Source organism: Erpetoichthys calabaricus, chromosome 7, assembly GCF_900747795.2.
Source record: "Erpetoichthys calabaricus chromosome 7, fErpCal1.3, whole genome shotgun sequence".
Classification (NCBI taxonomy): Eukaryota; Metazoa; Chordata; class Cladistia; order Polypteriformes; family Polypteridae; genus Erpetoichthys; species Erpetoichthys calabaricus.
The window spans coordinates 169156813-169184743 of NC_041400.2; the positions used below are offsets into that span (position 1 = coordinate 169156813).

Consider the following 27931-nt stretch of genomic DNA (forward strand, 5'->3'; position numbering starts at 1 on the left):
TCTCTGTTTCTTTATCCCTCAGCCTCACTTCCATTCCCATTTCACCATGCCATCAGATCTGGAAGGCGCCATGGATGCACTGATCCATGTGTTTCACCGCTATTCTGGCAAGGAGGGGGACAAGTACAAGCTCAACAAGGGAGAACTTAAGCAGCTGCTCAACTGTGAGCTGAGTGACTTTCTGGCGGTAAGTTAGTCTAATTGGCCTGGAGTGGCATGGCAGGCATCAGTGATGCCATAGCACTTTCAGCCCTTCTCATCATCATCATTAATCAGAGCTCGACACTGTTTATGCTAATTGCTACACTTGAACATAATAGGCAGCTTCACGACTCTGCTGCTTCAGAAAAAGCACACACCAAAACCTCAGTGTTAAGTCTAGCCTGCCATGGATGCTGCATTGTACAACTTACCATCTAATTAGTTTTTAAAGATAAATTCAAAAGGCATGGTCTTCGGTGGGTTTCTGAGAAGCACCTCTGAGCTTTGGGATCATACACACATAAACATACAAAGTCACACACACACACAAACTCTACCTTTGTGGGAATATTTATTCTGTGTCGAATGTCAGCTCCTCCAAGTATAACAGTTAAGTAAAAATAGCTTTTGCAATTTATTAAGAAATGTGAGGCACGGTGACTCAGAGTATAGCAGAAAGATGCAAACAAGCCACTCACTTTTGAGCTGCCAGGTCTGTCGTGTCAGTTTATGTGCCGTGCAGGTTAAGCATTTTGAAAATAGTATTTATTACAAAGGAAACATCTAATATAAAAATGTACTGTATATTGGAAACAATATTAACCTGAGATAAGTGAGTTTAGACTTGTGTCAGTGTTCAACGAACACCTCTAATAAAAAGAAAATTCACAGAATGACTGGATGTTAATAAGAGCCATTCAGTTTTGTGGCATATTTTGGCTACCTTTATTGACAGCCTACAGTATGTACCTTAAATTTGTTCAGTTTCTACCAGATGGCATTTTGTTATTGTTAAATGGTGTAAAGTAACGTGGCATGGCAGCTCCAGGAGACTGAATCACAGCCCAGTCACCGTCTATGTGCATTTTGCATATTCTGCCTGTGTCATTGTTGGGTTTTCTGTGGGTACTTCATTTTTCCTTCCACTCCCAAATGACATAAAAGTTAGATTAATCCATCCATCCATTTTCCAATCCGCTGAGTCCGAACACAGGGTCACGGGGGTCTGCTGGAGCCAATCCCAGCCAATACAGAGCACAAGGCAGGAACCAATCCTGGGCAGGGTGCCAACCCAGCGCAGGACACACACAAACACACCCACACACCAAGCACACACTAGGGCCGATTTAGAATCGCCAATCCACCTAACCTGCATGTGTTTGGACTGTGGGAGAAAACCGGAGCACCCGGAGGAAACCCACGCAGACACGGGGAGAACATGCAAACTCCACGCAGAGAGGACCCGGGAAGCGAACCCAGGTCCCCAGGTCTCCCAACTGCGAGGCAGCAGCGCTACCCACTGCGCCACCGTGCCACCCCAAGTTAGATTAATAGTCGATTAAATTGCATCTGTAAGTGTGGGATTCATGTAAGATTAATGTTCCTGGATAGTTCTTACATTATTTATATAACACCTTCCCCATGCTCAAGGCATGCATAATGACTGATTTTTGTTTGCCCAAGTGGCTAAGATTGCCACTTCTGTCCACTGTACAAAATAAATACATGAATTTGCTGTCTAGCACTGCTGCCTCACAGCTCCAGAGTCCAGTGTTAGAATGTGTGGCAGGGCAGCAAAGTAAAGACAGCATCTGAATCAGAGCTCAGCCACTGTCTGTGTGGAGTATGCATGGTCTCCCTGTGTCTGTGTGGATTTTTTGATTGGTATTCCAGTTTGCTTCCCACATCATAAAAAATACAGGCTAACTCAAAGGACACATCTAAATTGGACGCTGTGTGAGTGAGTGTGATCCATCCAGGTCTGATCCAGTGCTGATGAGATAGGCTGAGACCTCCATGACCCTGAACTTAGTTAAACATTAAATACAATGGATGGATGATTTATTGGCCTGTTGATTAACTGAGCATTCTTTGGCTTGCATTTTCAAAAAGGTGCTAAATGCTATACACAAAAAGCACTACTAAGACGCTGTTCAGTGTGAAGGGCAGTACAGTGGCACAGTCAGTAGTACTGCTATCTTCAGGGTCCTGTGCCCTGTTGTCCATGTGGTGTCTGCACGTTCTCCCTGTGTCTGTGTGGGTTTTCCTCCATGTACTCCAGTTTTCATCCCACAGACACAAAGGGGTCCAGGTAAGGTCAACTGGCAATTCCAAATTGGCCCTGAGTGTGTGTGCCTGTGATCCCATGACCCTAAATTAAAAGAGAATAAGTGATGTAGTTAATGGGGGCTTACAGGTCTAATTTTTTAGAGAACCCCTCTACCCAGGACCAAGGACTTGCAGCCCCCCAATCTTCAAGATCCCAGCCCCACTTCATCCCGTGCCCCATTCTGACATGCATGGATGACAGCACAAAAGCTTCACTAGAAACCCACACTTCGAACTCGCAAAAACTCCAAGGGCAGAATCCGTGAAACCATGTGAAAACTCCTAGGTTGGACCACTTCCTGCCCCCCTGCCACTTTTGGAATATGCTCCCCCACTTTTCCATCTAACATACATGCCATTATTGGGAGTTCTAAGCCCCTAAAAAGTGTAAAGCTATGGCAGCACCTCAGATGAGAATGTTATGTTTGCTTTATCAGGATATTATGAGCACTACATGGTGTCACACACACACACTCTGTTATATGAAAGGCTTTTTCTCTAATAAACAGCACATGACATCACTTTACAGTAAGAGCAGAGTCAAGCCAACCTAAATTGCCATGTGCGAGTGAGTGAGGCTACGTCCTCACTACCAAATTTTCATTTTTAAGTGGAGTTTTTTAACAAAAGCTCTCTACGTGCACAGTAGCTTTTTCACAATGCTTATAAAATTATTTCAGTCCACACTAAAATGTCCGACAATGCATATGATGGAGTTGTCCACCTACTCTCGGTTTGCGAGCAGCATAGATGCCCTACCCAATACTGGCAATCCTTGAAGGGCTGGTGACACCGCTGGCCATGTAAGTTATTGCAAAGCTGTAGTAACCAGTAAATTATTTGTATTTTATGCATATATGCAGCATTCAAACTGTACAAAATGCAACTGAGATGTATGCAGTTAAGCAACATAACAAATGCCATGGAAAGCAACACTTCTGAGACTGCAATTTAGAAATTATCTGTTAAGGGATGACCAATCAGGTAATAAGATGGAGTAATGAGCAGGAACCAATCAGGGAATATTTACATAATGAGCACAAACAAGTCAAAGTGCAGTTAGAGTCTGCATTTTCAGCCATCCACACCAAAGCAGTGAGGCTAGGTTTTCAGAAGTTAAAAGTACCAGGGTAGTGAGCACGAAAGGCAAAAACAGAGACTAATGAGTGTGTTTTAAAACAAATACCATGAAGTGTGGATGGGCCTGAGTGTACCCTCACTCCCTTTAGGGACTAACTTAGGGCTGCATTACTACTCAGGTGAGCATTCAAGCCACAGCCTTGGAGTTCAAAGTGTACCCCCTTAATCACTGGAAGCACTGCTCCACATAACCTATGATTAGTTATTTAATATCAACCCTGAAGGCCACCATATTGCCCTTATCAAGTCACTGAACCTCCTACTCTTCAACTGCACTATGATTTGACAAGTTATACTTTTTGTAGTAGTGCTTGTAGTTAAAGGTCTAAGCCCCTAAAAAGTGTAAAGCTAAGGCAACACCTCACATGAGAATGTTATGTTTGCCTTATCAGGATATTATGAGCACTACATGGTGTCACACACACATGACGACTGTCTCTAATAACATATATATATGACTTTGTAAATTGCATCACTCTTTCAAAACGGGACTTTCACACATTGCTCTCAAACATCCATCCATCCATCCATCCATTATCCAACTTGCTATATCCTAACTACAGGGTCATGGGGGTCTGCTGGAGCCAATCCCAGCCAACACAGGGCACAAGGCAGGAAACAAACCTTGCTCTCAAACATTTTCTCTTTTTTTTTTAAGATCAAAAACTTGAATGTACGTATTTAATAACCACTGTTAGCTTTAAATGAGGACACAGGGGCACAGACAGAGGCTGATGGGAAGAAAGACTTTACACAGAACACATTTCTATGTAGTATATCTGTACATATATTAAACCAGTTGCCTAGCAGTGTAGTTGCAAACTACTCCTTGGGGGCCTTTAAGTCTCAACTTGATTTTGTTTTGGAAACATAAAGTGACGGTGAATTGACAAGCTGCACTGAGCTGAAGGGCTTGTTTTCATCCAGATGGGTATTTTATGTACTGGCAGTCTTTTATCACTACTGTATAAAATAAGACTAAGTGATTGATTCCCTCCTAAGAGTAATAAGATTATCTCGGTAAATTGTGTCAAATGTGATGTACAGTGGAAAAAGTCTTTGGGGAGATGTTCATCCTGAAAAGCACTTAACAAAATTACATTTGACTGATTCGGTGATATTTCTTTTCCCTCCTTGAGCATTAATTTGCTTTTCTGTAGAATGTGTTAACTTGAATACAGTTGTGATGGAGTTCTACCGTAACAGAGAACACAGCTTTTCAAAAGGAAGGACAGCTATCTTGTCACCCAGCCAGAGTTATTTAGGTTTGATTATTATTTGCATTTCCTGCATTTCTCTCCAACCCTACATCTGTCTTTGCAGCTGCCTCATGACTCAAGTTTGGGGTTGAAAGCCTTGTCCATCTCTTGTGCTCTTCCTGTCTGCTGTGACAGATTTGGCAACATGACTCATGAGTCCATACAACACTTGCATCACGAAAGGGGGCAAAAAAAAAAAAAAAAAAAACACATTTCAGTTCAACATGAGACACTTTGAGACATCATCATTAAATCAAGAGTAAATAATGCTTTCTTCTTAAGAGTGTTAATGTACCGTATATCCCTGTAAACCACAGCAGCACTCTCAAATATAATGCTATTTGAGTTCTAATTTCCTTTGAAAGGCATTCTATCTATCTATCTATCTATCTATCTATCTATCTATCTATCTATCTATCTATCTATCTATCTATCTATCTATCTATCTATCTATCTATTATATAGTGCCTTTCTTATCTATCTATCTATCTATCTATCTATCTATCTATCTATCTATCTATCTATCTATCTATCTATCTATCTATCTATCTATTACATAGTGCCTTTCTTATCTATCTATCTATCTATCTATCTATCTATCTATCTATCTATCTATCTATCTATCTATCTATCTATCTATCTATCTATCTATCTATTACACAGTGCTTTTCTTATTTATCTATCAATCAATTTGTAAGAATATCACTTATGCCTTCTCTTGAATAATAATTATAAAATTATATTTGAATGACTGGCCCCTCCTGCAGGTTTGGTTCCTGCTTTGTGCCCGGTGCTGCTGAAATACGCTCCCGTCTCCCAGAATGGGATTTAAAGGGTTTGGGAATATGACATTAAATAGAAACACCACATCAGAGCATTAGAATTTTTTTTGATAAGAAAAAGGCCATTCAGCTCAACAAAGCACACCAACCCTACAAGCCTAACTTCTTCAAAGTAACGTCAAGTGGAGTTTTGAAGGTCCCTAGAGTCCTCCTATATTAATAAGTATATTTCTAAAGAGTCTCATTATTAGTGGGACAGCACGGTGGCAGTATGAGTAGAAGAGCTGCCTCACAGTTCGAATGAGTTGGGCCTGATTCTTGGCTTGGTTACTATGGATGTGGCTTTTCTTTTGAGAATCCCATTTCCTGTAAATGATATAATACATATTCAATAAATTAAATTCATTTGAATTGCTGTCGGTGGCATGGTGGCGCAGTGGGTAGCGCTGCTGCCTCATGGTAAGGAGACCTGGGTTCGCTTCCCGAGTCTTCCCTGCATGGAGTTTGCATGTTCTCCCCGTGTCTGCGTGGGTTTCCTCCCACAGTCCAAAGACATGCAGGTTAGGTGCATTGGCGATTCTAAATTGTCCCTGGTGTGTGTGCCCTGCGGTGGGCTGGTGCCCTGCCCTGACCAAAAAGCAGGAGGCAGCGCTGGCGGTTAAAGATGTTAAGATTTTTATTGGGTGTGATGAGGATGGACAGGATTAGAAATGAGGACATTAGAGGGTCAGCTCAAGTTGGATGGTTCGGAGACAAAGTCAGAGAGGTGAGATTGTGTTGGGTTGGATATGTGCACAGGAGAGATGCTGGGTGTATTAGGAAAAGGATGTTAAGGATGAAGCTGCCAGGTAAAAGCAAAAGAGGAAGGCCTAAGAGAAGGTTTATGGATGTGTTGAAAGAGGACATACAGGTGATGGCTGTAACAGAGCAAGATGCAGAGGAGAGGAAGAGATGGAAAAAGATGATCCGCTGTGGCAACCCCTAACGGGAGCAGCTGAAAGAAGAAGAAGATTATAGATACCCACCTTATCCTGTCAGGATTTCAGGGGTGAATCTCATCCTGGCTATGATGTGCGTATGAGCAGCTTGATGAAGGCAGGGAGGTGTTTTGCCTAAGGCACTGGACTTTAACTCTCAAGGTTATCTATTCAGTTTCCTTGTCCAATTCACTGTGTGCCCCTAAGCAAGTCATGCAGCCCACCTGTGCTCCACTTGTTAAAAATATATCTAAACAAATGCAATGTATCACCATTTTATAAGTCACACTGAGGAGTTAAGATCTCAGCCAAATATATAATAGTTAAAGGGAAAAAAACACTATTCTGGAAAATAGCATGCAGTGGCTTCAGAAATTCTAATCTGTACATTCTTATGTTGAATGTCACATGTGCACGCTGTGCATATTAAATCTATTATTACTTATTACTTTATATAGTGTATTTCACAGTGATTATAATTACATCACAATTTATCATTGCATTTCTTTTCTAACTCAAATACCTTATTTCATTAAATACATAATATTTATACACTTCCTGACATTGTGACCTTTTAACAGAAGCTCCGTATTTTTATTTAAAAAGATTCTGTGCAAAGTCAAACTTCCCCCTGGAAACAAATAAAGTTCTATCTATTACCTTAGAAATGTTTCATTCATTTTGATCAGTTAAAATTAAATTCACTGTTGCAGTCTAGAAGACTTTCTCCAGTTTTGTATTTACGCTGCCTACTCATGTATTTTACATTATATCACATCGAATACTTGATTTCTTGTTTTGACTACCTCAGCCCTGTCATACAAACGGCTTTCTTTACCGATCAGAAACGGTGCTCATGGTCTGAGATGTTTTTCCCTACAGCATCCAAAGTTCATTCAGGTCTCCTCCTGTTATAATGCTTAGCAGTTACCTCAGTGAGGCCACCTCTGTCTCCCCCGAGGCTGCAACACTGTTTTCCAGTGCAAATCATTCACTCTAAATGCTACCCTGCAGAGGCTTGGCAATGCCTTGAAAAAAGCCTCCTTGTTATTCCGTAAAGAGAAAGCTCCATGTGTGATATCACAGTCACTTAGCATGGTGTGAACACCAGGGAGAAGCCTTAAAAGCTTAAATTCTTTTTCAGTATATACTAAAATCAAAAGCTCTTAGGTCTACAGTACAGTTAAGTAAGCAGATGCTTTGGCTTTGGCCTTCTAATAGCCCACTTGGTGATTGGTGGCAAAATGTAAATTAGACGATCTGGCCTGGGACACTAGAATTGAAACCACTAGGATACAAGTTTAAATCCCTCTCCGAATGTGCACTCCCTTGCTAGTCTTCAAATGTGAGAGACTTTGTGATGATATTCACCTAAAAAGGCACTATTCAATACAGGGAATAACTGATTGACTGCTTTTAGTAGGCATTACTGTATATAGGCTGCTAAATATTATACTGCTGTACACGAAGGGCGATTGATCTGATCCAAGTAACTACTGGCCAGTAAGCTTAATGTTTCATCACATAATGGAAGCAGTTGATAAAGAAGACATTGAGCAGCACACATCAAGAGCAGGAGTGTTAGCGAACACTTGGGTTCAGACGAGGAAGACTCTGTTTCATTAATGCTGCTGGAATTTTACAAGGAAGCAACAAAAGCATACGATAAGAGAGGTGCATATGATATTATTGTCTTTATTTTAGAAGGCTTTTGAAGAGGTGCCACAGGAAAGTTTAGTGATCAAACTAAAAGAAATGGGAATTGAATCCACGGTATGTAGGTGGGCGCAAAATTGGCTCAGACACAGGAAGCAAAGTGTTATGGAGTGAGGAACCTTATCAGAATTAGATGTTATTAGAAGTGGTGTCCCTCAAGGATCAGTGCTGGGACTGCTGCTTTTTTTTAACACATATAAATGATCAGGACAGAATATAATCAATAAACTGGTTAAATTCATAATATTAGGTTTGAATATGCAATATGTACACCTTATGAGAAGGATTTAGGAGTTGTAGTGGACTATCAACTGTCAGACATTGTTCAGACGCAATTAAGAAGGCAAACAGAATGTCAGGTTATATAGCGCCCTGATGTGTGGAGTACAAGTCATAGGAGGTTCTGCTCAAGCTTTATAACACACTGGTGAGGCCTCATCTGGAGTACTGGTTGAAGTTTTGCTCACCAGGCTACAAAAAAAGGACATAGCAGCACTGGAAAAAGTCCAGAGATGAGTGACAGAGCTGATTCCAGGGCTACAGGGGTTGAAATGTAAGGAAAGATTTAAAGAGCTGAGTCTTTTCACATTAAGAAAAAGGAGATTAAGAGGAGACATGATTGAAGTGTTTAAAATTATGAAGGGAATTAGTCCAGTGGAATGAGACTGTTACTTTAAAATGACTCAAGAACATAGGGACATAGTTGGAAACTTGTTAAGGGTAAATTTCACACAAACATTAGGAAGTTTTTCTTTACACAGAGAACCATAGAGAGTTAGAATAAGATACCAAAGTTGAGGGGTAGACAGTAAGACTTTAGTGACTTTCAAAACCTGACTTGATTATATTTTAGAAGAATTAAGTGGATAGGACTGGCGAGCTTTGTTGGGCTGATTGGCCTGTTCTCATCGAGATTGTTCTAATGTTGTAAGTTTACAGATGATACCAAACTAGGTGGAAAGGCAGATACTGTAGAGTCAGTTCAATTATTATAGAGGGATTTAGACAGCAAACAAGTTTGGGCAGATTGGTGACAAATGAAATGTAATTTAAATAAATATAGGGTATTACTTGAAGGATATAAAAATGTTAGAGAAGTACCCAAGGGCCATAGTGGATTCATTACGTTGTATAAAAGTAATTAAGAAGGCTAATAGGATGTTAGGTGATTACTTTACATATTTGGCTGACAACTTGTATCAAAGGAGACTTACAACATTTGAGACTGAATTAGTTACATATTTTGTGTTTTTCCAATTAGAGCACAGGCAGGTGAAGTATCATGCTCATGGGCACACAGGTTAAGTAGCAGGATTTGAAATCATAACCTCGGGGTTTTGCCATCCAAAGTCTTAATCAATACACCACACTGCCTATTATACATCATGAGGCTTGGTGAACAAGTCCAGTTTTGGAGTTCAGTTTTCATCTCCATATTAGAAAAAACACATAGCAGTGCTGGAGAAAGTCCAGAGAAGTTCCACTGGACTGATTCCTGGACTGAGATGTTTGAGCTGTGAGGAGAGACTAGAGGAGTTTCAATCTCTCTTTATAGCTCATAAGGAGAGATGGTTTAAGCAAATAGAGAATAAGAGGGAACATGGTTGAAGTGTTTAAAATTATAAAAGGAATTAATACATTAGATCCCAACTGTTACTTTAAAATAAATGCTGCAACAGGAACATGAGAGCATAGAAACTTATTAAGGGCAGATTTTACACCAATATTACGTAGTTTTTCTTCACACATGGAATAAATTACCAAGTAGTGTTGAGGAGAGTAGGACTTTAGGGACTTTCAGGTCTCAACATGAGTTTATTTTGGACAATCTAGGTTAGGTGTCCTCAATTACAGTCCTGGAGGTCTGCAGTGGCAGGAGGTTTTCATTCCAACCAGCTTAATAATTATAAGTGGGTAGGCCTAGCAGATAACAAAACCTCATATTTAATTATATGGCTTGTTAGTGCTTTCCAACTTCCCAGACAAAAATTGTATATTTTTTGTTTTCTGAGAACTTTATTCACATTTTGTGGTCCTTCCCTTCCCTCTCATTTATTTCTAACCATTTTATTAACACAGATACGTCATGACGCACATACACAGGTTTAAATGGAAGCACTAACATAGGCAATTAAGGATTCTGAATTGTAACCAGTAAGATGACCAAAGCTACGTTCCCCCCAGAAATATTAAGAAACTGGTTAAAGTGAAAACTTGCTGCCACTGCAGACAACCAGGATGTAATACGTGTATCCCTGATCTAAGGTAGGTGAATAGGACAGAAGGGGCTGAATGGCCTGTTCTCATCACAATTGCCTTAATATTCTGTAGCGTAGCAGCTAGTGCACTGAACATTAAGTCAGAACATTTCATGATTTATTCCCTAGCACTGATTCACAATTTGACCCTGAGACAGTTGCATAACTTACATGGTAAGCATTTTACTAATAAAGGGTCATTGGATGAGGGTTGAAGTCATTTACCTCCATTGGTGCCTGAGTAAGACAAGCAGCATCATAAAGGACCACAGCCATCCAGCACGCCAGCTGTTCTCCTTGTTACCGTCTGGCAGACGATACAGGAGTCTCGCTACTCGGACTACAAGACTTACGAACAGTTTTTACCACCAGGCCATTCGACTCCTCAACAGCAACACCTGAACACTTACATACGCTTACATTACATCTACATTGCACTACTCACACAAACTGTACCTGCACACACTCTGAATATTGACTGGAACAAGCAGCTAGACTTTATAGAATATGCATCTGTACTTATAAAACATTATCTGTGCAATAACTGTCATTTGTACTTGCTGCTCATCCAACTCATATTGTTCTATAACTTCTTTTATATGTACACATTTTATTTTATATCGCTTGTCTATTTTTAACTTGTAAATTTTTTTTTTTTATTATTTTTTTAGCTTTATTGGATCTAGGCTGAGTGACTTGTTTTTCTCGTCATACACATTTCATTGTATGTTGACCCTGTGTTAACCTATATATGACAAATAAACCTAAACCTAAACCTGCTACATAAAGTGTTTTTGTTAAACAAGCTTACATTCAACCATTTTAATTTGGTATTACTTGCCGTGGGCTTGCACAGAATCCATTATTGGTCCCAGCCCTTGCACTGGATGATTGCAGGATAAACTTCAGCCCCCAAAACAATGAACTGGATAAAGTGCTGACAGAAAAATTATAGATGGTATATCTTAAAAATCTTTGTTGTCTGGGCTGGATGTGTTTGAAAACCTTTGTGTTTTCTGACTTAGGGAGATCCCCTGGTAAGTGCTGTTACAGGGTGCAGCTTTTCATGCTTTCCTTGATAACTGCTACCCCAGAGGCATGCCCATGTTGTTGGGAGTGCTCCAGCTTTATAGGAAGGTCAAGGTGGGAATACCAGCATTTGAAACACCTTCAGGCTGACAGGGGAAACATGGTTCCACTAGTAAGCATCGCTCCCCCTCTGAGAGATCAGGTAGCATGATTTCTGCCATGGAAACCTGGTTCACAAGGGGTTTAAAGGCACCAAGAGAAAATAGCTTGGTATTCTTGGAGCAAATATAGGATTGCCCTTGATCTCAGAAGTGATGCAAAGAAGTGGTTTAGTGCCTCCTCTGGGTGGAGGCCCCTTGCGTGTGGCAGGAGAGGAAAGACAAGCCTTCAATTGGAGGAAGGAAGAAAGGTCATAGGTTAAGAGAGAGAGACGGAGAGAGATGAGGTAAGGAGGGGAATGTTGTGGTGGGGTAACCTGGATGGGAGGGACAGGAGGTTTGCACTTACCTTAATACTTGCTTGACTGGACACAGAGCTCTTACAGATAGGCAGAGAGAGCTTTTTTATTATTTTTTGCTTTTGTATTTTGTGCTGTACTTTGTCTTCTTCCATTTTGACTTAAGTTTGTATAACAAATCTATATTCTTTAGATTCTTTGAGGCCTTCCATATCTCCATATTCAAAGCTTGTCCTCTAATTTAGGGTTGCATGGTGTCAATCCCTATATTGCAACCGACTCCAGACAAGGCACAATCACGTACTCTCACACTGAGCCATGTGAATTAATTATTTATTACATTTATATATTGCTTTTTTCACTACTCAAAGTACTTTATATAGACAGTGGGGGGCCTCTTCAACCACTACCATTATTTGAGTGAATATACACATTAGCTGTTAGTTGGTGAAGGGGTGAGAGAGATAGTTAGCCAATAAGGGACAGGGAATGATTAGGGGTCCAGAATGACCAGACTGTGGTGGACAATTTAGCCAGGGCATTCTTTTTGAAAGATGCTCAGGGATCTTTTATGACCACTAAGAGTCAATTTTAGGTCTCATCTGAAGGATGTGCCAATTTGTACAGCACAGTGTTCCCCATCACTGCACTGGGGCATTGGGATCCACACACAGACCACAGGATAAGCCAAAACCGCTGCTCTCACCAACACCTCTTCCAGTAGCAGCCCAGACTTTTCCTAGAATGTCTCCAATCCAAGTACTGGCTGGGCTCGAACATACTGAGCTTCAGGTGGATGACCTGATTAGAAGTGCAGGAAGTGACATCAACAGTCCGTCTAACTCACAAGTGTTTGTAATGTGGAAGGAAAACTGGAGTACCTAAAGAAATGCCCAGACAATATGTAATCTTCACACAGGCGGGTGGTGTTATCTCTCTATTATATTAAAAACGTTTTCTGTCGTGTCTGCGTTATTCAACCTTGACCACTCCCCTCCACACCACTCGCCCAATCATTACAACGCACATCCTCTCTCCGTACCACCCTGTGACAGTCTCAGTGCTGCTAACTCACCTTTCAATGCAGTCAGTTAAAATGGCAAGGCAGAAAAGCAAATTATCTATTCAAGAACATTGAATTTTAGATTGCAATAGAAAAAGGCGGCAACAGCTAATAATGAACATCGAAAAAAGAAAATGAACAAAAAAGAGCTGCATATTATAAAAATGAAGAACAAAGAGAATCATCCAAAACATGAAAAGAGAAAAATATCCCGAACAACATACAAAGAGAAATGCAAAAAAGCAATGTTTATAGAATGTAAATTAGAGGATAAAGTTAAGTTCATAAGTTTGTTTCTGATGAGGCGTTAATGTAATTTAATGTTTTATTTACTTTTTACTATGTTTTACTTTTTTACTTCTACTTTTACTTTTTACTTTTTATTATATTTTATTATTCATTGGTATTTAAAATAGGCAGATGTAGTGATATACCCAAATAACTGATTTTCTGTCTATAATAACTAAGGACCAAACCATCTTCCTCTCACACCCCGCATACTCTTCTATATACCAGCTCTTTAAATACAATCGCTTTCTCTAACGGAGGGGCACCCCGACACCTTTTGAGCGGCTCAACCACAAGATAATGGGCCCCAGCGCCTGCCCCCCAGGGGTTGGCAAGCAAAGCAAGCAGGGGACAGAGCCCCCTAGTTATTAGTAATATTATCATTATTAGAGTGGGCATGTTCTCCCTATACTGTATGTGCATATTTCTTACTCTGGTTTGACTTTCACGCCATAAAGATTTGCAGGTTAGATGAATGGTCTAGTAAGAGTGCCTATGGTCGGTTTCCACCTTGCACACATTTGCTACCAGGATAGACACTGGAAATCTATGATTCTAGATAAGTATGTTAGAAAAGTAATATGTGGCTGGATAATAATAATTATAACATGAAATCATTTTTAAAAAGAAATTTACATTCTCACAGCCACTGAATCCAATTCAGGGTTGAGCTGCACCTGAGCCAGATAATATTATAATAATAATACTTTATTCATACTGTTTACAGTATTTCAGACTAAAGTTATTTACAATTTACTCAACATATACAATTAGAACATTTATTTATTTAAATTTATGGTTTATATAAAATGTGATCGTCAGTAGGCTTTGCGCCCTAGGAACCAAGTTACCAGAACTTTTCTATAACATTTCAGTAATTATTCATCTCTCTGATGCGGATCTCACACACACACAAAACTATCATCGAGATATTGATGATTTCGGTATCAGGGACCCTACAACATCGAAATCTGTCAAAAACCAAAGATCGAAATTTTTCACAAATCTAAAGCTTTCGCTCCTCCCCCATAAACGATAAGTTATTGTGGAGGGAGGGCACAAAGCAAAAACAATCTCAAACTCACTTAATCCGATTCAAGGTCTCGTGAATCTGGAGACTATTCTGTCAGTACTGGTCACAAGGTAGGAACCAGAATTAGATAGAGTGCTGGACCACCCTCACCGGGTCAGTTTAGAACTGCCAGTTAACCTAGCACAATCAAGCAGCTGTGAATCATGGTATAAGACATATTGCCAATTCTGAACCTTCCCAAGATAATGCTATTCCACAACAAATTGGCCTTGATTAATCTCAAATTGAAAAAACAATTATGGAATTTACTTTTGCACTTGCAGTTTATGCTAAAATAGATAACAGAAATGTCATTGGTCTCTCACTGTAAAAAATACTACAGTTGTTACTGAGGATTTGAACCTTTCTAAAATACCTCCCTTCGACTACCCAGATATACAGGATGAGTATTACATGGAAGCTCTAATCCATAATCTGACACAGGTGCTAAAAAGAACTCGGCAAAGCTCACCACCCATAGACATGATTTATTCTGTTGGATTGTAGATTTGCCTTTAATTGAAATTAACTAAATACATTAAAAAACAGTTCCAACAATCAATCAACTAGAGTTAAAGGTGTTTTTCTGCATGCATAAATTTCCATTCCACTACTCAGCTATTCAGATATGTAACTGAAATCTCTTCAATTAGATATTGAGATGTTTAATAAAATAATATAAAACATTTCCTTTAGATCCATTTATTGTGGATCCAAAAGACCCCCTCCAATGGACCTCAGAGACTTCATCTTTTATTAATGGCTTCTGATATGCCTAGATGTATTTTAGTACATTTTTCATTTATTTTATTCCTTTTAACATATGCCTTGTAATTCCTCTTCCCTCCCCATACCCTTATCTTAAAAATGTAATCCCTTAACCCCAGCACTTAAAAGCTATATTAATGATTCTCCTACCGCCCCATCCTTATCTTAAAGTCTGTGAAGAGTGTCTCCAATTTTAACACTTGTAGCCCTGTTTTTTTAAACCCTAAACCCTAAAAAATATTCTTGTCATGCTAACTTTAAAACTTGAAAATCCAAAACGCAATGTTAATTATTTAACCCAAACCTAAAGTTAAAATGAACACTACTCTTCAGTATGTATGTTTTGAAACCCTAATTTTTAAAAGGTCATATAAACTTTATTTATTTTTTTAAATTGTATACTTTAATAGGTGTGTTTAATATTTGCTGTACTCATATCATAAATTTAATTGGGGTTCATTTTAGATATATATTAATAGGGTTTTAAGAAAGTATTTTATGGATAATACTTTACGGTCTTCTTAAAAATAATACTTTTTGACTTCTTAGTATATTTTTTATGGTTTGATATGAGATCCTTTTCTTTTATTAGTATTAGGGGGACCTTTTACTTTTCCTTTATGTTGAATCTTAACATAATATCATAACCTAATGGATATAATTTCTTATCATTAGGATGACTCTAAAATTAATCAAAGTGTGCCCATGCTCTAAAATTCCCAATAGATAGATAGATAGATAGATAGATAGATAGATAGATAGATAGATAGATAGATAGATAGATAGATACTTTATTAATCCCAAGGGGAAATTCACATGCTCCAGCAGCAGCATACTGATAAAGAAACAATATTAAAGAGTGATAAAAAATGCAGGTATAATAAAATATATAAAAAAATATGTAGTCATCAAAAATTTGATTTCCCTTAAAGCTTAACACAGACAAGAAATTTCCATGCAAACATCAAGCTTTGAACCCAGAACACTGGATCTGTGCAGCAGCAAAGCTAAGCACTGAACCACCATGTTACTCTTATATGAAATGTGATAGAAAACATATTTTTTATATAGTTCATTATAAAGCAGAAGCTATAATGAAGATTTTTTTCTAAATTGAAAGGAAAAACAAAACTGTTTTGTGACATTTTGTCTTCTTGTGTTGGTGTATTGACACAAGATGCACTAGCTTTTAATAGGTACTTAAATTTTCATTGTTTCCCAAAACATTCAGTGGTGGCATGTTGTGTTTTTTTAGTTTTTGTTATAAGAAGCATTTATTTAATTGGTTCAGACTTCAATGTTACAAAATGAATTATTTTAGATATTTGATGGATAAAAATGTAATTTCTCATTAACTTACCTTACTGAGTGATAAGGAGTCAGGTAAAGTCCAGTAGCATTCAGGGTCAAGCAGAAACCAACCTTATAATGGATACCAGTCCACTGCAGGCCACACATTTTTATACATTCACATCTGTAACAGAGAATAATATCTAGCATATAGGTTGATAATTTATAATTAATGTGTAACAATATAAATGTTTAAACCAGTCCATTAATCATATAAGACCTTTGCATGCAGGTAGCCCCTTTCACAAGTTCCAAAGCAAGAATTTACTGTCCAGCTAAGTCCTTGATGAAAGGGCAATGAGGTTAGCCTAGCAATGGAATGGTGTCATCCTGAAACAAGAACTGGTGTGAAGTAGTGAGCCAGCTTATTCCATTGGTCATTGGAGGACTGAGTTGTGGCTGATTGGTCACAGAATCAGGAGAGTCACTCATAGCGCAATGCCTCACTGGTCTGTGATGTGTGACAGGAAACCAAAGGATTGGCATACGTTTGGTCTCCCTGCCACTCTCTTCTCTCTCTGCTAATCTCTCTCTCTTTCTCTCTGCCATTTTTCTGTTTGGAGAAGACCATCTCTTTCTTGGTGGTCTTATTCAGACAAGGATGCTGCTTGGCCCTATGCAGATGATGAGCTAGCAAAAAGACAGTACTGTATTTAAATAAAATGTATTATTATTATTATTACTACTAAGAAGAGAACCAAGTGTAACTACAAGTTTATGAGCCACCTGAAACTACATATCTAGCACTTTCAGGTTGTATTCTGTAAGTGCCTTGAGCATGGGAAAGGCGCTATATAAATAAAATGTATTATTATTATTATTATTATTAATTGCATTTTTGTCACACTAATTTTCCTTTGTTAATTATTTTGGGTATATTATCTATAATACATAAATAAATGTGTAACCTTTCATTCCTCCCTCTTCTGGTACTCTAACTAAATGCCTGGGGTTATAGATATAAAAGGAAGGAGGAATTGATGAACTTAAGTAGCAGTCAATCCTGACAGTAATAGCGTTCATTTTCGCTCCAATAACCCGATTATTAAGAGAAATCTGATTTCTAAAATGCCATGTAAACTCTTATTTCGGTGAGAGATCAGGTTATTGGCTTTGGAGAATCCTGGTTAACAGAGGTAGATTTCTTGGCGAGTAACCCGATGATGTGGCCATGTAAACCCTTAACCAGGTTACTGCTGATGATTTTGTTGTCTTTGTGTGTCTGTTATATTCTGTCAGCCTGCACTCAAATTTGCTTTGTACAAGCTGTCAGTTTTCCTCTGGGTGCTCCGGTTTCCTCCCACAGTCCAAAGACCTGCAGGTTAGGTGCATTGGCGATTCTAAATTGTCCGTAGTGTGTGCTTGATGTGTGTGTGTGTGTGTGTGTGTGTGTCCGTGCCAACTGGTGGGTTGGCGCTCTGCCCAGGGTTTGTTTCCTGCCTTGTGGCCTGCGTTGACTGGGATTGGCTCCAGCAGACCCCCATGACCCTGTAGTTAGGATATAGTCCATCCATCCATCCATTTTCCAACCCGCTGAATCCGAACACAGGGTCACGGGGGTCTGCTGGAGCCAATCCCAGCTAACACAGGGCAAAAGGCAGGAACCAATCCCGGGCAGGGTGCCAACCCACCGCAGTAGGATATAGTGGGTTGGATAATATATGGATCGATGGATGGACACGCTTTCAGTAGCCACAAGTGGAACCGTCCACAAATACATTTCTAGAGGCAAATGTTTGGGTGCTGGCATTATTCCTTCTACCGGCTGAAATAATCTGTCTTAATATTTTAGAAATCGGCAAATTCTGTTAATGAGCTGAATATACAGTGCTAAACTCAGCAACACAACTTCAAAAGCAGCCGGGTAACACATTAAAAGTAACATGCGTTAAGAATTCTGACTACTTTTTTAAAGTAACAAGCAACCTAATGCAATACTCATTTTATTGAAGTAAAAATAGATGCGTTATTATATTCCAGCAGCACTGGGTGTAATGCAAGAAGCACACGTGCCTGGCTGGTCTTTGCAGGGCTCAATCACACGGCCAAGCAGAAAGCAGTTGGCTGTGTGAAATCTGGTAACAGAAACCTATCAATAAACCATCAGTTTGACTAAACAAATTTATAAAACACAAGAAAATGATCACAGGCGTCATGCTTATTTTCAGATTTACAGTGGAGGATGATGACATGTAACTTTTTTTAATGACGTTGGAGCATTTTGACAAAGGAGAACTCCAGAAGATTATTTGTACATGTAACCCAGGATTCTGCCTTAACCGGGTTATTCAGCATAGTCTGGTTATGTGTGTGCATTTAAATGCACTCAGTGTGGTAAGAGTATGAGGTTTGAGGCAATCTATTAAGGTAAACGTACTAGAGAGTATAAACGGGAGAATGGAGCCACCCTAAAACCCTAACATAACCAGAGTAATTAAGAATAGCCAACAAACATAAAAATGAAGATCTTAGGAAGTGCAAGGAATTAGGATATTTGAAAACAATACACACAAACATAAAAAATGTATAACGGCATCCAAACCTGTTAATCCATTATTTAGGGAATCAAACATCAGATCTGGGTTGCTGTTAGCCGCATCCATTTAAATTAAAGACGGATGCTGGCCAAGCCATTAAAACATGAAATGAAGGGTGCGTCCTGGTCAAATCTCCAAATCAAAATGAGGTAAAAGTGGACTCTGGTATCTTTGGATGTCAGTCATTTGAACTTTAATGTTAACCATTCAGTTGATCTTTTCAGTACAAATGACTCTCTACAGTTGCATTCAGATATACCGTTAGTTTACCTCATTAGCTCAGTGTGATAAGAGCATGGCAGGCAGCTCATAGAAAGAGCACACTTGACATTTCAGTTACTTCATTAATTGCTGCAGTACATCCAGTGGCTTCTCGTTTCTGCTTCGGTGTTATGCAACATGAACTTCTTCTTTTTTTTTTACTTCACTCCTTTATTATATGACAATATCCTCTCACTAATGAGCAGCAAAACCAAAATGACATTGTGCATATCAAAAAAGAGAGCTGCAAACAGTGGAAACTAGCAATTAGCCATGATAAAAATTCTAAAGCCATATCTTTAAGTGTGTTGTTTTTCATCAATGTATTTTAAGAGTCTGCTTTATCCAGTACAGAGGCTACCATAACAGCAGTTGGCAGAGAAGATAAACTTCCATTACAGGGCAAACTCAGAACTGAAGCCCACCAATGAGCAATTTTTAATTTTTCGACCCAATAGCATCTTCAGTGAACGTGGGGTGAAATGCAAACACCATACAGGGGGCACCACATCCAAAAACTCTATGAGTGAGCGTGGCTGTGTCCTAAGAGTATTCCTGTTGGGATTACAACTTGTCCAGCGTTAAATTTCTGCTGGCATAGGATTTGGACTTTGAACCAACATGACCCTACAGTAGGCATTGTGACGATTCAGGTTCTACTCTATGCTCCCATCTTCCTTTTGGGAGCTGTTGAACCCGACACCATCGATAATGTCACCGGATGAGCTGGACAGTGAAGACATCACAACGAAGCAAGGGGTTGGTGCAAAAGTGCGTTTATTTAAAAACAGCAAAACCAAAAACAGTGTTCAAAATAAATAGTGCAGTGCTTCTAAAAGTCAATAAATAAATAATCCATTAAAAAACAGTGAAAAGGTGGATGTTAAAATTCAATGAATAAATTCATAAAAACGAGGTTAAAATACTACAGCTGGAAGCAGTCCTTTAAAACAAAGCCCGGTGCCTTCTTCTACTGGCGGCTCCCCTGCTTCTCCCATCCAAGATATGCACCAGGGGAGTTGCCTTACCTGCAGCGGACCTTCTTCTAGTCTGTAGCCCTGCGGTCCCTGGCTCTGTAGGACTCTCTAGACTATGACTTGGGTTCACCAGCAACCAGGACGCTCACATTGGGGCTGCCACATCTCAAGCCTCTTGACTCCCACCAACCATCTACCAGGCAGTCCTGCTCCTCCAAAGTGCTCAGCAGGAGCAACCACTTCTAGTTGCCCCCCCGAGTGTCGACCTAACACTCCAGAGAGCCTCTCCTTCCAGTTGCCTGCTCTCTGTAGGGAGCCCACCTTCACCCGCTCATGTATGCACACACCGGCTTTCAGCTCCCTGCCGCCTTCTTCTCCCTTAACCTCCGTTCATTTTCCCCTTTCAGTTTCTTTTTCTCCTCCTCCACACTTGCGCTCCTACTCTATATAATGAGTACGTGGCTCAGGTGTGGCGATTAGCAGCTCAATTACGGATGTGGACGATTCCTCACCTGTGCACATAAGCGAGGAAACGCTCACCTCATATAGTGTCCGAGAACCTCTCTCGCCACACTACCACACCCCCTCTATAAGCCACGAGTGCAGCGATTATCTATTTAAAAACTGGGCTTTTCTTATGAGCTGTGGACTCGCTATACCACAAGGGTAGGAAGTGTTTCACTTTATTGTGCTGTAGATTTCATTTTAAATGGATAAATTTGCCATTTTTGTCCATCGATTTACACTCAGTATCTCATAATGACAAATAAAAAGGTTTGCAAATTTAATAACAATCTGTCGTATATTGCATTGGTCTCCAACTCCAGTCCCAGAGGGACACAGTGGATGCAAGCTTTCTTTCTAACCCTTTCCTTAATTGGTGACCAGTTTTTGCTGCTAATTAACTCCTTTTCCTTTCATTTTAATTGACTTGCTTTTTAAGATTTGTTCCCCTGTATTTCTTCATCGATCTTCTGAATTGCTCCATTTCTTTCCTTAAATGGCACTCAAACAGAAATGAAATTTGTTTTTGTTATTTTTGATTTATCTTTGAACTTTCAAAATGATGAATTCTGAAATTAGGGAAGAGTGGTGTCTCTGAGGCTGAGGATCTGTGCCGTTAGCTGGAGGGTTGCTGGTTCGAATCCTCATTACTGCCAAAAGAGATCCTGCTCTGCTGGGCCCTTGAGCAAGTGCCCTTACCTGCAATTGCTCCAGGGGTGCTCTACATTGGCTGACCCTGTGCTCTGAACCCCAGGGGTATGCAAAAATTAACAAATTCCTAATACAAGAAATTGTGTTAGGTGAAATATAGAATAAAATTACACTTTTTTATTAAATACATTTCTTTAATTAGTATTGTTGTGGCCATGTTTTAGACCAGGGGTCCCCAGCTCCTGTACTGGAGGGCTGCAGTGGCTGCAGTGGCTGCAGGTTTTCATTCTAACCCTTTTCTTAATTAGTAACCTGTTTTTGCTTCTAATTAACTTCTTTTGAATTACATTTTCTAAACATTAAAAACTGTAAGTATGAGAGGGTGGAAAAAGCTGGGTATCATATAGAGGTGTCACAGATATAATATTCTCTAAGTTGAAGTGCTTCCTACATTTGTTTCATATTCCATATATAGTGAATGAAGCACAAGTGGGTTGTTAGTATATTGGCGATGACTTATATTTAGTGGGGTACAAAGCAAGGAATATGAAGTACTGCAGGATTCCAATTCTATTGCAGACCAAGCTAGTGTCTATTTGTGTCAATGTCCAGGTTACCAAAATTCATCATTTTGAAAGTTCAAAGATAAATAAAAAAAAAACAAAAGTACGTAATTCCAAAACAGAAAAGAAAAATTCCAAAAACAGATAGAAATGCCAAGAAGTTCTAAACTGGGGAAAACAGAAGAAATGTGAGAAAATGTGAGAAAAGCAAAGATTACAATAACTAAATGAATAAATGTACAAAATACACAAGTACAAAAATCCTTGTGTTGTGATTCTAGCTCCACAAAATAGCAAAGGAGTGAGGCCTTCAAAAAAAGACCCACAAAATAGATCTTACACGAGGCAAGCTTGGCCCAGGAAAATGGGAGGCTCAAGGTCCAACTAGGCCTCAAATAGGAAATAAGCCTTAAAGCTTATTTATGTCTCATAAGGGGAAGAAGACATGAAAACACCAGCTGGGGGTAGAGACAAGTCAGCAAGAATCTTTATAAAATTAAAAGAACAAAAGCTTAAATGAGCAGAAAGAGGTTTGATGCACAGAAACCTGCGCATAATCAATGTACCACAGAGAGACTGAAACCACCCACAAAATACAGGGACACTTAAACAAACAGTACATAAATATTTTTAAACAAAAACAATAATATATTAAACATTGTAAAATAAAAAGAGGAATACAGAAAAAGGTTTGGGGTAGCCACCTCGTATGCTTGGTGATTTCTGGCAAGTTGAGGCAAAACAAACAACAATATGTATTTACAGACATGAGTCCAAAACAGAACTGAGAACTTGGAGTTAAGATGCTCATTACATAGGTGGTAGGCATCAAGAGGAGGGCTCAGAGAGACCAGAGGCGAAATGACATCTTTGATAGGCGGGCTCATGGAGACAACAAGCAGAAGTGATGTGTCCTAGGAGGTATTCTTTTCAAATGGTCTGCATAGTGGCAGAAGAGAGAGTGTTAATACAGTGCCAGCAAATGGTGAGGGGGAAAAACACATTTAAATGAGCCAGTTTCCTATGTGCATGTGTGGGACAACATATTGACTAAATGACAAACAAACAGAACACTATTAACAGAAATAATCATAATAAATCATTTAAATTGAAGAATGAATGAAAAAGACAAAAAACATAAGCCAAGAAAGGAACCCTGGCCAAAACATAATAGCTAAAACAAAGCAAGACAGGTTGAAAAGCTAAAAATCCAAACTTAAAATTCAGAGACCACAAAATACACCAAATATCTAAGCACAAAATGAGTAGAAATCACAGCTAGATATTAACTAATGCTACTGCAACACTACAGTGGTAGAAAGAACCTTAAATTGTCCCTAAGTGCTGCCATTTGTTACTCTTCCTTGGTTTAATTTCAACCATAATCAGAGGTTGAAGTGGAAAACAAGAACTAGTGGGTGGGGTTTTTAATAGCTGGGTGCTTGGGTCCCCCTTGGTGGTCCGTAAGCCAGTTGATAGGCACAGTTTTAATCAAGGCTAGACCTTAATTACTAGTGTGTACAGGTCCTCTTCAACCACTCCTCAACTACTCCAGTAATCAATCAATCATAATAAAATGTTTATTATAGTGTCACATAGCTTATTCCTTTAAGAACTCATTTGCGTGTAAATGCAATTTTGGCATTTCCTATGGCATACTATATTTCTGTGTTATTGGGGTTAGATTCATCTCAGAAATACTAACTAGATGAAATGTTAAAAATGTGTTTAGTAATTAGAGCAGCAAAAGTACAAGGTGCCTTTTAGCAGCAATTTGCATAGAATAAAATAAAATAGACTAGAATGAATTATAAAATGTCTTCAACATAGCACAATCTACTGCATATGGCATGAAGAGTTTTAGGCTTAGATTGGCCTTGTATAACAATTGAAAGAGGGAATCTTGAAGACCTCCTTAGTTAAACTTCAAGGCTTTTTCTGTCCTTCGTATCCATTGCCATGGTTACTTCTGGCAAAGCAGCAGAGTCACCTCCCACTGAATTCTTTCTATTTTTATTTTTTATTTTAGTCATTTATTTGGGGCCTCATGTATAAAAGTTCTCCGCTCGGTTTTGCAAACTGCCAGTACCAAGTGTCAAAGCAGTGCTTTTGTTCCACTGTGGTTTCCCTTTCTTTTTTTAGATCCATATTCCTGAAGCAGCTTTATCAAATACACTGAAATTAACTGCATATTGTTTATTAGCTTAAGGCATCTGATTGTAATTAACCTGTAACAATATAATGGTCCACGGAATGCCAAACTATTCCAAATACCATAGCTGCTTTAGTGTTGTTTCTCTCAATGCACCACTCAGAGTATTTATATCACTGTATCTGAGTGTGGAATCACAGCTCTACAGTAGCTGATCGGAAAGAGAATTATCAGTATACATCTATTGAACTGCTGTCATACGGCAAACACTTCAGAGCCTTTCCTGTACGGACCTCGCGGTTCAGAAACAGTTTCATCCCAACTATAAGTGCACTCAATCAGTCCATCAAGTGCTCCTTGTAGAACTGTTTGTACTTATAAGCACAATTACCTCACTGTAAACTTGCACTACAGTTATAATATTGCACAACCTCAACCACTTCATAAAGCGCGTATTTACATATGATGACAATATCATTTTTAAGATGAAATGCAGCAAAATATGTTTATTACATCATACAGATAAAATGTTAACATCATTTAAATAATATATATTGTTAATAATTAAACATGTGAGGACACGGTGGTGCAGCGTTAGTGATGATCTGGTGCCCCGTTCAGAGATTGTTCCTGCCTCCCACTGTATGCTTGCTGGGACTGGCGTGACACTGGATGGATAGAATAATTAATCATGTACTACAAAGATATTTCAAAGTTCTTTAAAAGTTTTGATGAATCGGCGTTCTAAGCTTACAGATGGCTCAACATCTTTTACAGCACTGATTGTGTGACAATTGGTTTCTTGGAGAAAGAAAAGGAAGGACAGGAATTGGAAGTTAGTACGTTTGAAAGAGACAGTACTGCTGCAATAAATTATTTCATCGAAGGTCGCACATGACGCAGCAAGCATCTTGCGTGAGGCAGGAATAATCTCTGGATGAGGTGCCAGCTCGTCACTATCACTGCGCCACCGTGTTCCAATGTTTAATAGCATTCTTTAACTCCTATCATCATGAAAATGATATTAAGTATACATTTCAGTATTTTAATTATTCAGAGAGCTGTAAAAACTGTAATGGATTCTGTGTCCTGTCGGAGGAAGAGAAAACCCGTTTAAGAAGCATGTACTGATTCACACACATAGAGCACATAGAAGAACACATACTAAACAAAGCATTTAACGTGCTACTTTAGTTACGATGGGATTTGAGAAACTAGTAAATTAAACGATTTAAAGATGAATTTTATGATGTTCTACTTTAATGACAAAATAAACTACGTGATTAAAGTGGAAATTTCAAGATTAAAGTTGACATTTCAAGCTTTTTTTCCCCACTGTGTGCCTTTTTTTTTTCTCTGTACCCTAATAAGCTTTCATATGACACTCTGACGGTGGGCCACAACTCGCCTTTTCATGCCGACTTTGATACGTGCCAACTTCTTTTTTATTTCGGGCACTGTGCGACTTTGTGAACTTGAGCTTTCTAGTTTCTCTGACACTCTATGTCACTCGAGCAACTTCTTTTTGTTGTTTATATCAATGTTTAAACCAACAAATAGTATGTTTTTCCTTGCCTCCACTTGGTATTCCTCTGAAATTCTTCTTTTTCCCTCATGCTTTTGCCATTGCCTTTTCACAGAACGCTGAGCTTAAGGGCTATTTATATTGATTTGCATATTCAAAGAGGTGTAATTCTGGGAGGAGTTTGGGAGTGGCAACAGGTGCATGCATGTGCGTTACTTTTCACGCTGACCGGGATTTATGTAGCAGAAGAACATGGAAGTTGGCAAACGCACAGATTTATACATCTGGATTTTTTTGTGTGTACACACATTTCCACTTGTTTTAGTGTGAATTCTATGCACGGCATTATGCATGAGGCCCCTGGTGCTTCCTGTCTTGCTATGTGGTTGCAAGACATGGACAGTATCCAGTGGCCTGAGACAAAGACTGGACTCCTTCAGTACCGTGTCTCTTCGGAGACTCCTTGGGTACCGCTGGTTTGACTTTGTGTCGAATGAGTGGTTGCTCATAGAGTCCCAAATGAGTCACATTATTTGCATTGTGAGGGAGCGTCAGTTACAGCACTATGGCCAATGGGGTGCAATTCTCCGAGGGTGATCCAGCTTACAGAATCCTTATTATTGAAGACTAGAACGGCTGGCCCAGGCCAAGGGTTCGCCCACGTAATACCTGGCTGTGGCAAATAGATGGTCATTTCCTGAGGGTGGGACTGGACCGTGTCTGCTTGGGGGGTTGCCAACTGGGACCCTGAGCTGTTTTGTCATGTGGTGGGTATGGCAACATTCTATACCAGTGCATGCTCCCCAATTTGAACTGACCTTTATCTACCTGCACTAAAAATGCACACTGTGTTTAATTTTGAGATGAAAGGGAAGAACTCACTACGCGCAAAGCTACTGTGCCATACCATAGAAAAAGGATTTATAGTAAAATGATGCTTAGAGAAGGATAATCTTGAAAAATATTGAGGCACTCATTAATGATATTAAAAAAAGATCTCACACTTATTTGAATTCAATACTGCAATTTTTTTCACATATTATTGTTGAATTTTCATTCATTTTCATAACATTATTGATTTATTTTGATTGTTTTGACAGTAACATCTTTTTACTGCCATTTTGGAGATTTTTTTATATGTCAAGTTTCTGTAATTTCTGACAGCTGCGGCTGTATCATTTTCCTGTCACATGACTGGTTGCTACCATGTGACCGAGGTCAGCACAACACCTGAGGTCAGAGTGCAGTGGTTATTTAAGATGGTGTCACAGTAAGTGGGATAAAAAGAAAAACTTTCACCGCATGTCTTCATGATTTTATTTTTTTGGATCGAGAGTTTCTCTTTGCTACCCTAGCTTTTAAAATTGGCTCTGATGCATTGTTTGGGACTTTTTCCTCAATTTTTTTGTTTTAGTTTACTAGATTTGTTAGCTTATTACGTATTTGACCTCAGTTAGTGTTTTTTGAATTTGCCCCTTCAAAAAAACCTCTCCATATCCTGATCTTCTACCTTCTCTGCTATTCCACTTTGGACTCAAAACTGTGTCCCACACCAGGAACATCGAGCTAATGTTCCCTTTAGTGATCCCTGGTGTGCTTGCAGCCCTGAACTCTATCGATCATCTGTTACTGACCTGTTGGGGGCTTCATTGGCTTCATGTCAGCCCACCACAACCTAATTCTCTCTCAATCCCTGTCTACCTATGTTTTGGAGCGTCAGACAGCCTTGGTGTATACTGAGTGATGTGCCCTCTGCCCCGGCTGTCCTACCTTTCTGCTTTCTAATGGCCTCAGAGATACTTCAAAGGCCCACTTCTTCTAAGAGATACTTCTAGGACCCATACATGCAGTGCACCACACTTGAACTAGAACATTGCCTCCTGACTGTACCCCAGATAGACCAGTGAATATTTATTTTTAGAACTCTTCAAATTACTTTATAGTTGGAAGAGTTTCTTACTGAAATTATCAGTTAACAATCATCTCTTTTATTTTTCAGTCCCAAAAGGATCCCAGGCTGGTGGATAAGATCATGAGGGACCTGGACTCCAATCAGGACAATGAGGTGGATTTCAATGAGTTTGTCGTGCTAGTTGCTGCACTGACGGTGGCCTGCAATGACTTCTTTGAAGAACAGCTGAAGCACAAGGGGAAGTAAGAAGTTGTGTTGGACTTTACCAAAAGTCCAGAGAGAAATGTGAATGAAAGTCTGTAAGCTCACTGGAGCTCACACTTTTTGTAACTCTACATATATAAAGTGAAAATTAAACTGTTTGAAATGAATTTGAATAA

At 39.2% G+C, this 27931-nt stretch overlaps 1 protein-coding gene across 1 annotated transcript; it reads left to right on the top strand.

Annotated features, from left to right (window-relative positions):
- s100z (S100 calcium binding protein Z) lies at positions 1–27931 on the top strand. Its single transcript, XM_028806016.2, has 2 exons — positions 1–187; positions 27639–27931. The coding sequence occupies exons 1-2, from the start codon at positions 47–49 to the stop codon at positions 27795–27797; spliced, it is 300 nt and encodes a 99-aa protein (XP_028661849.1). The 5' UTR covers positions 1–46; the 3' UTR covers positions 27798–27931.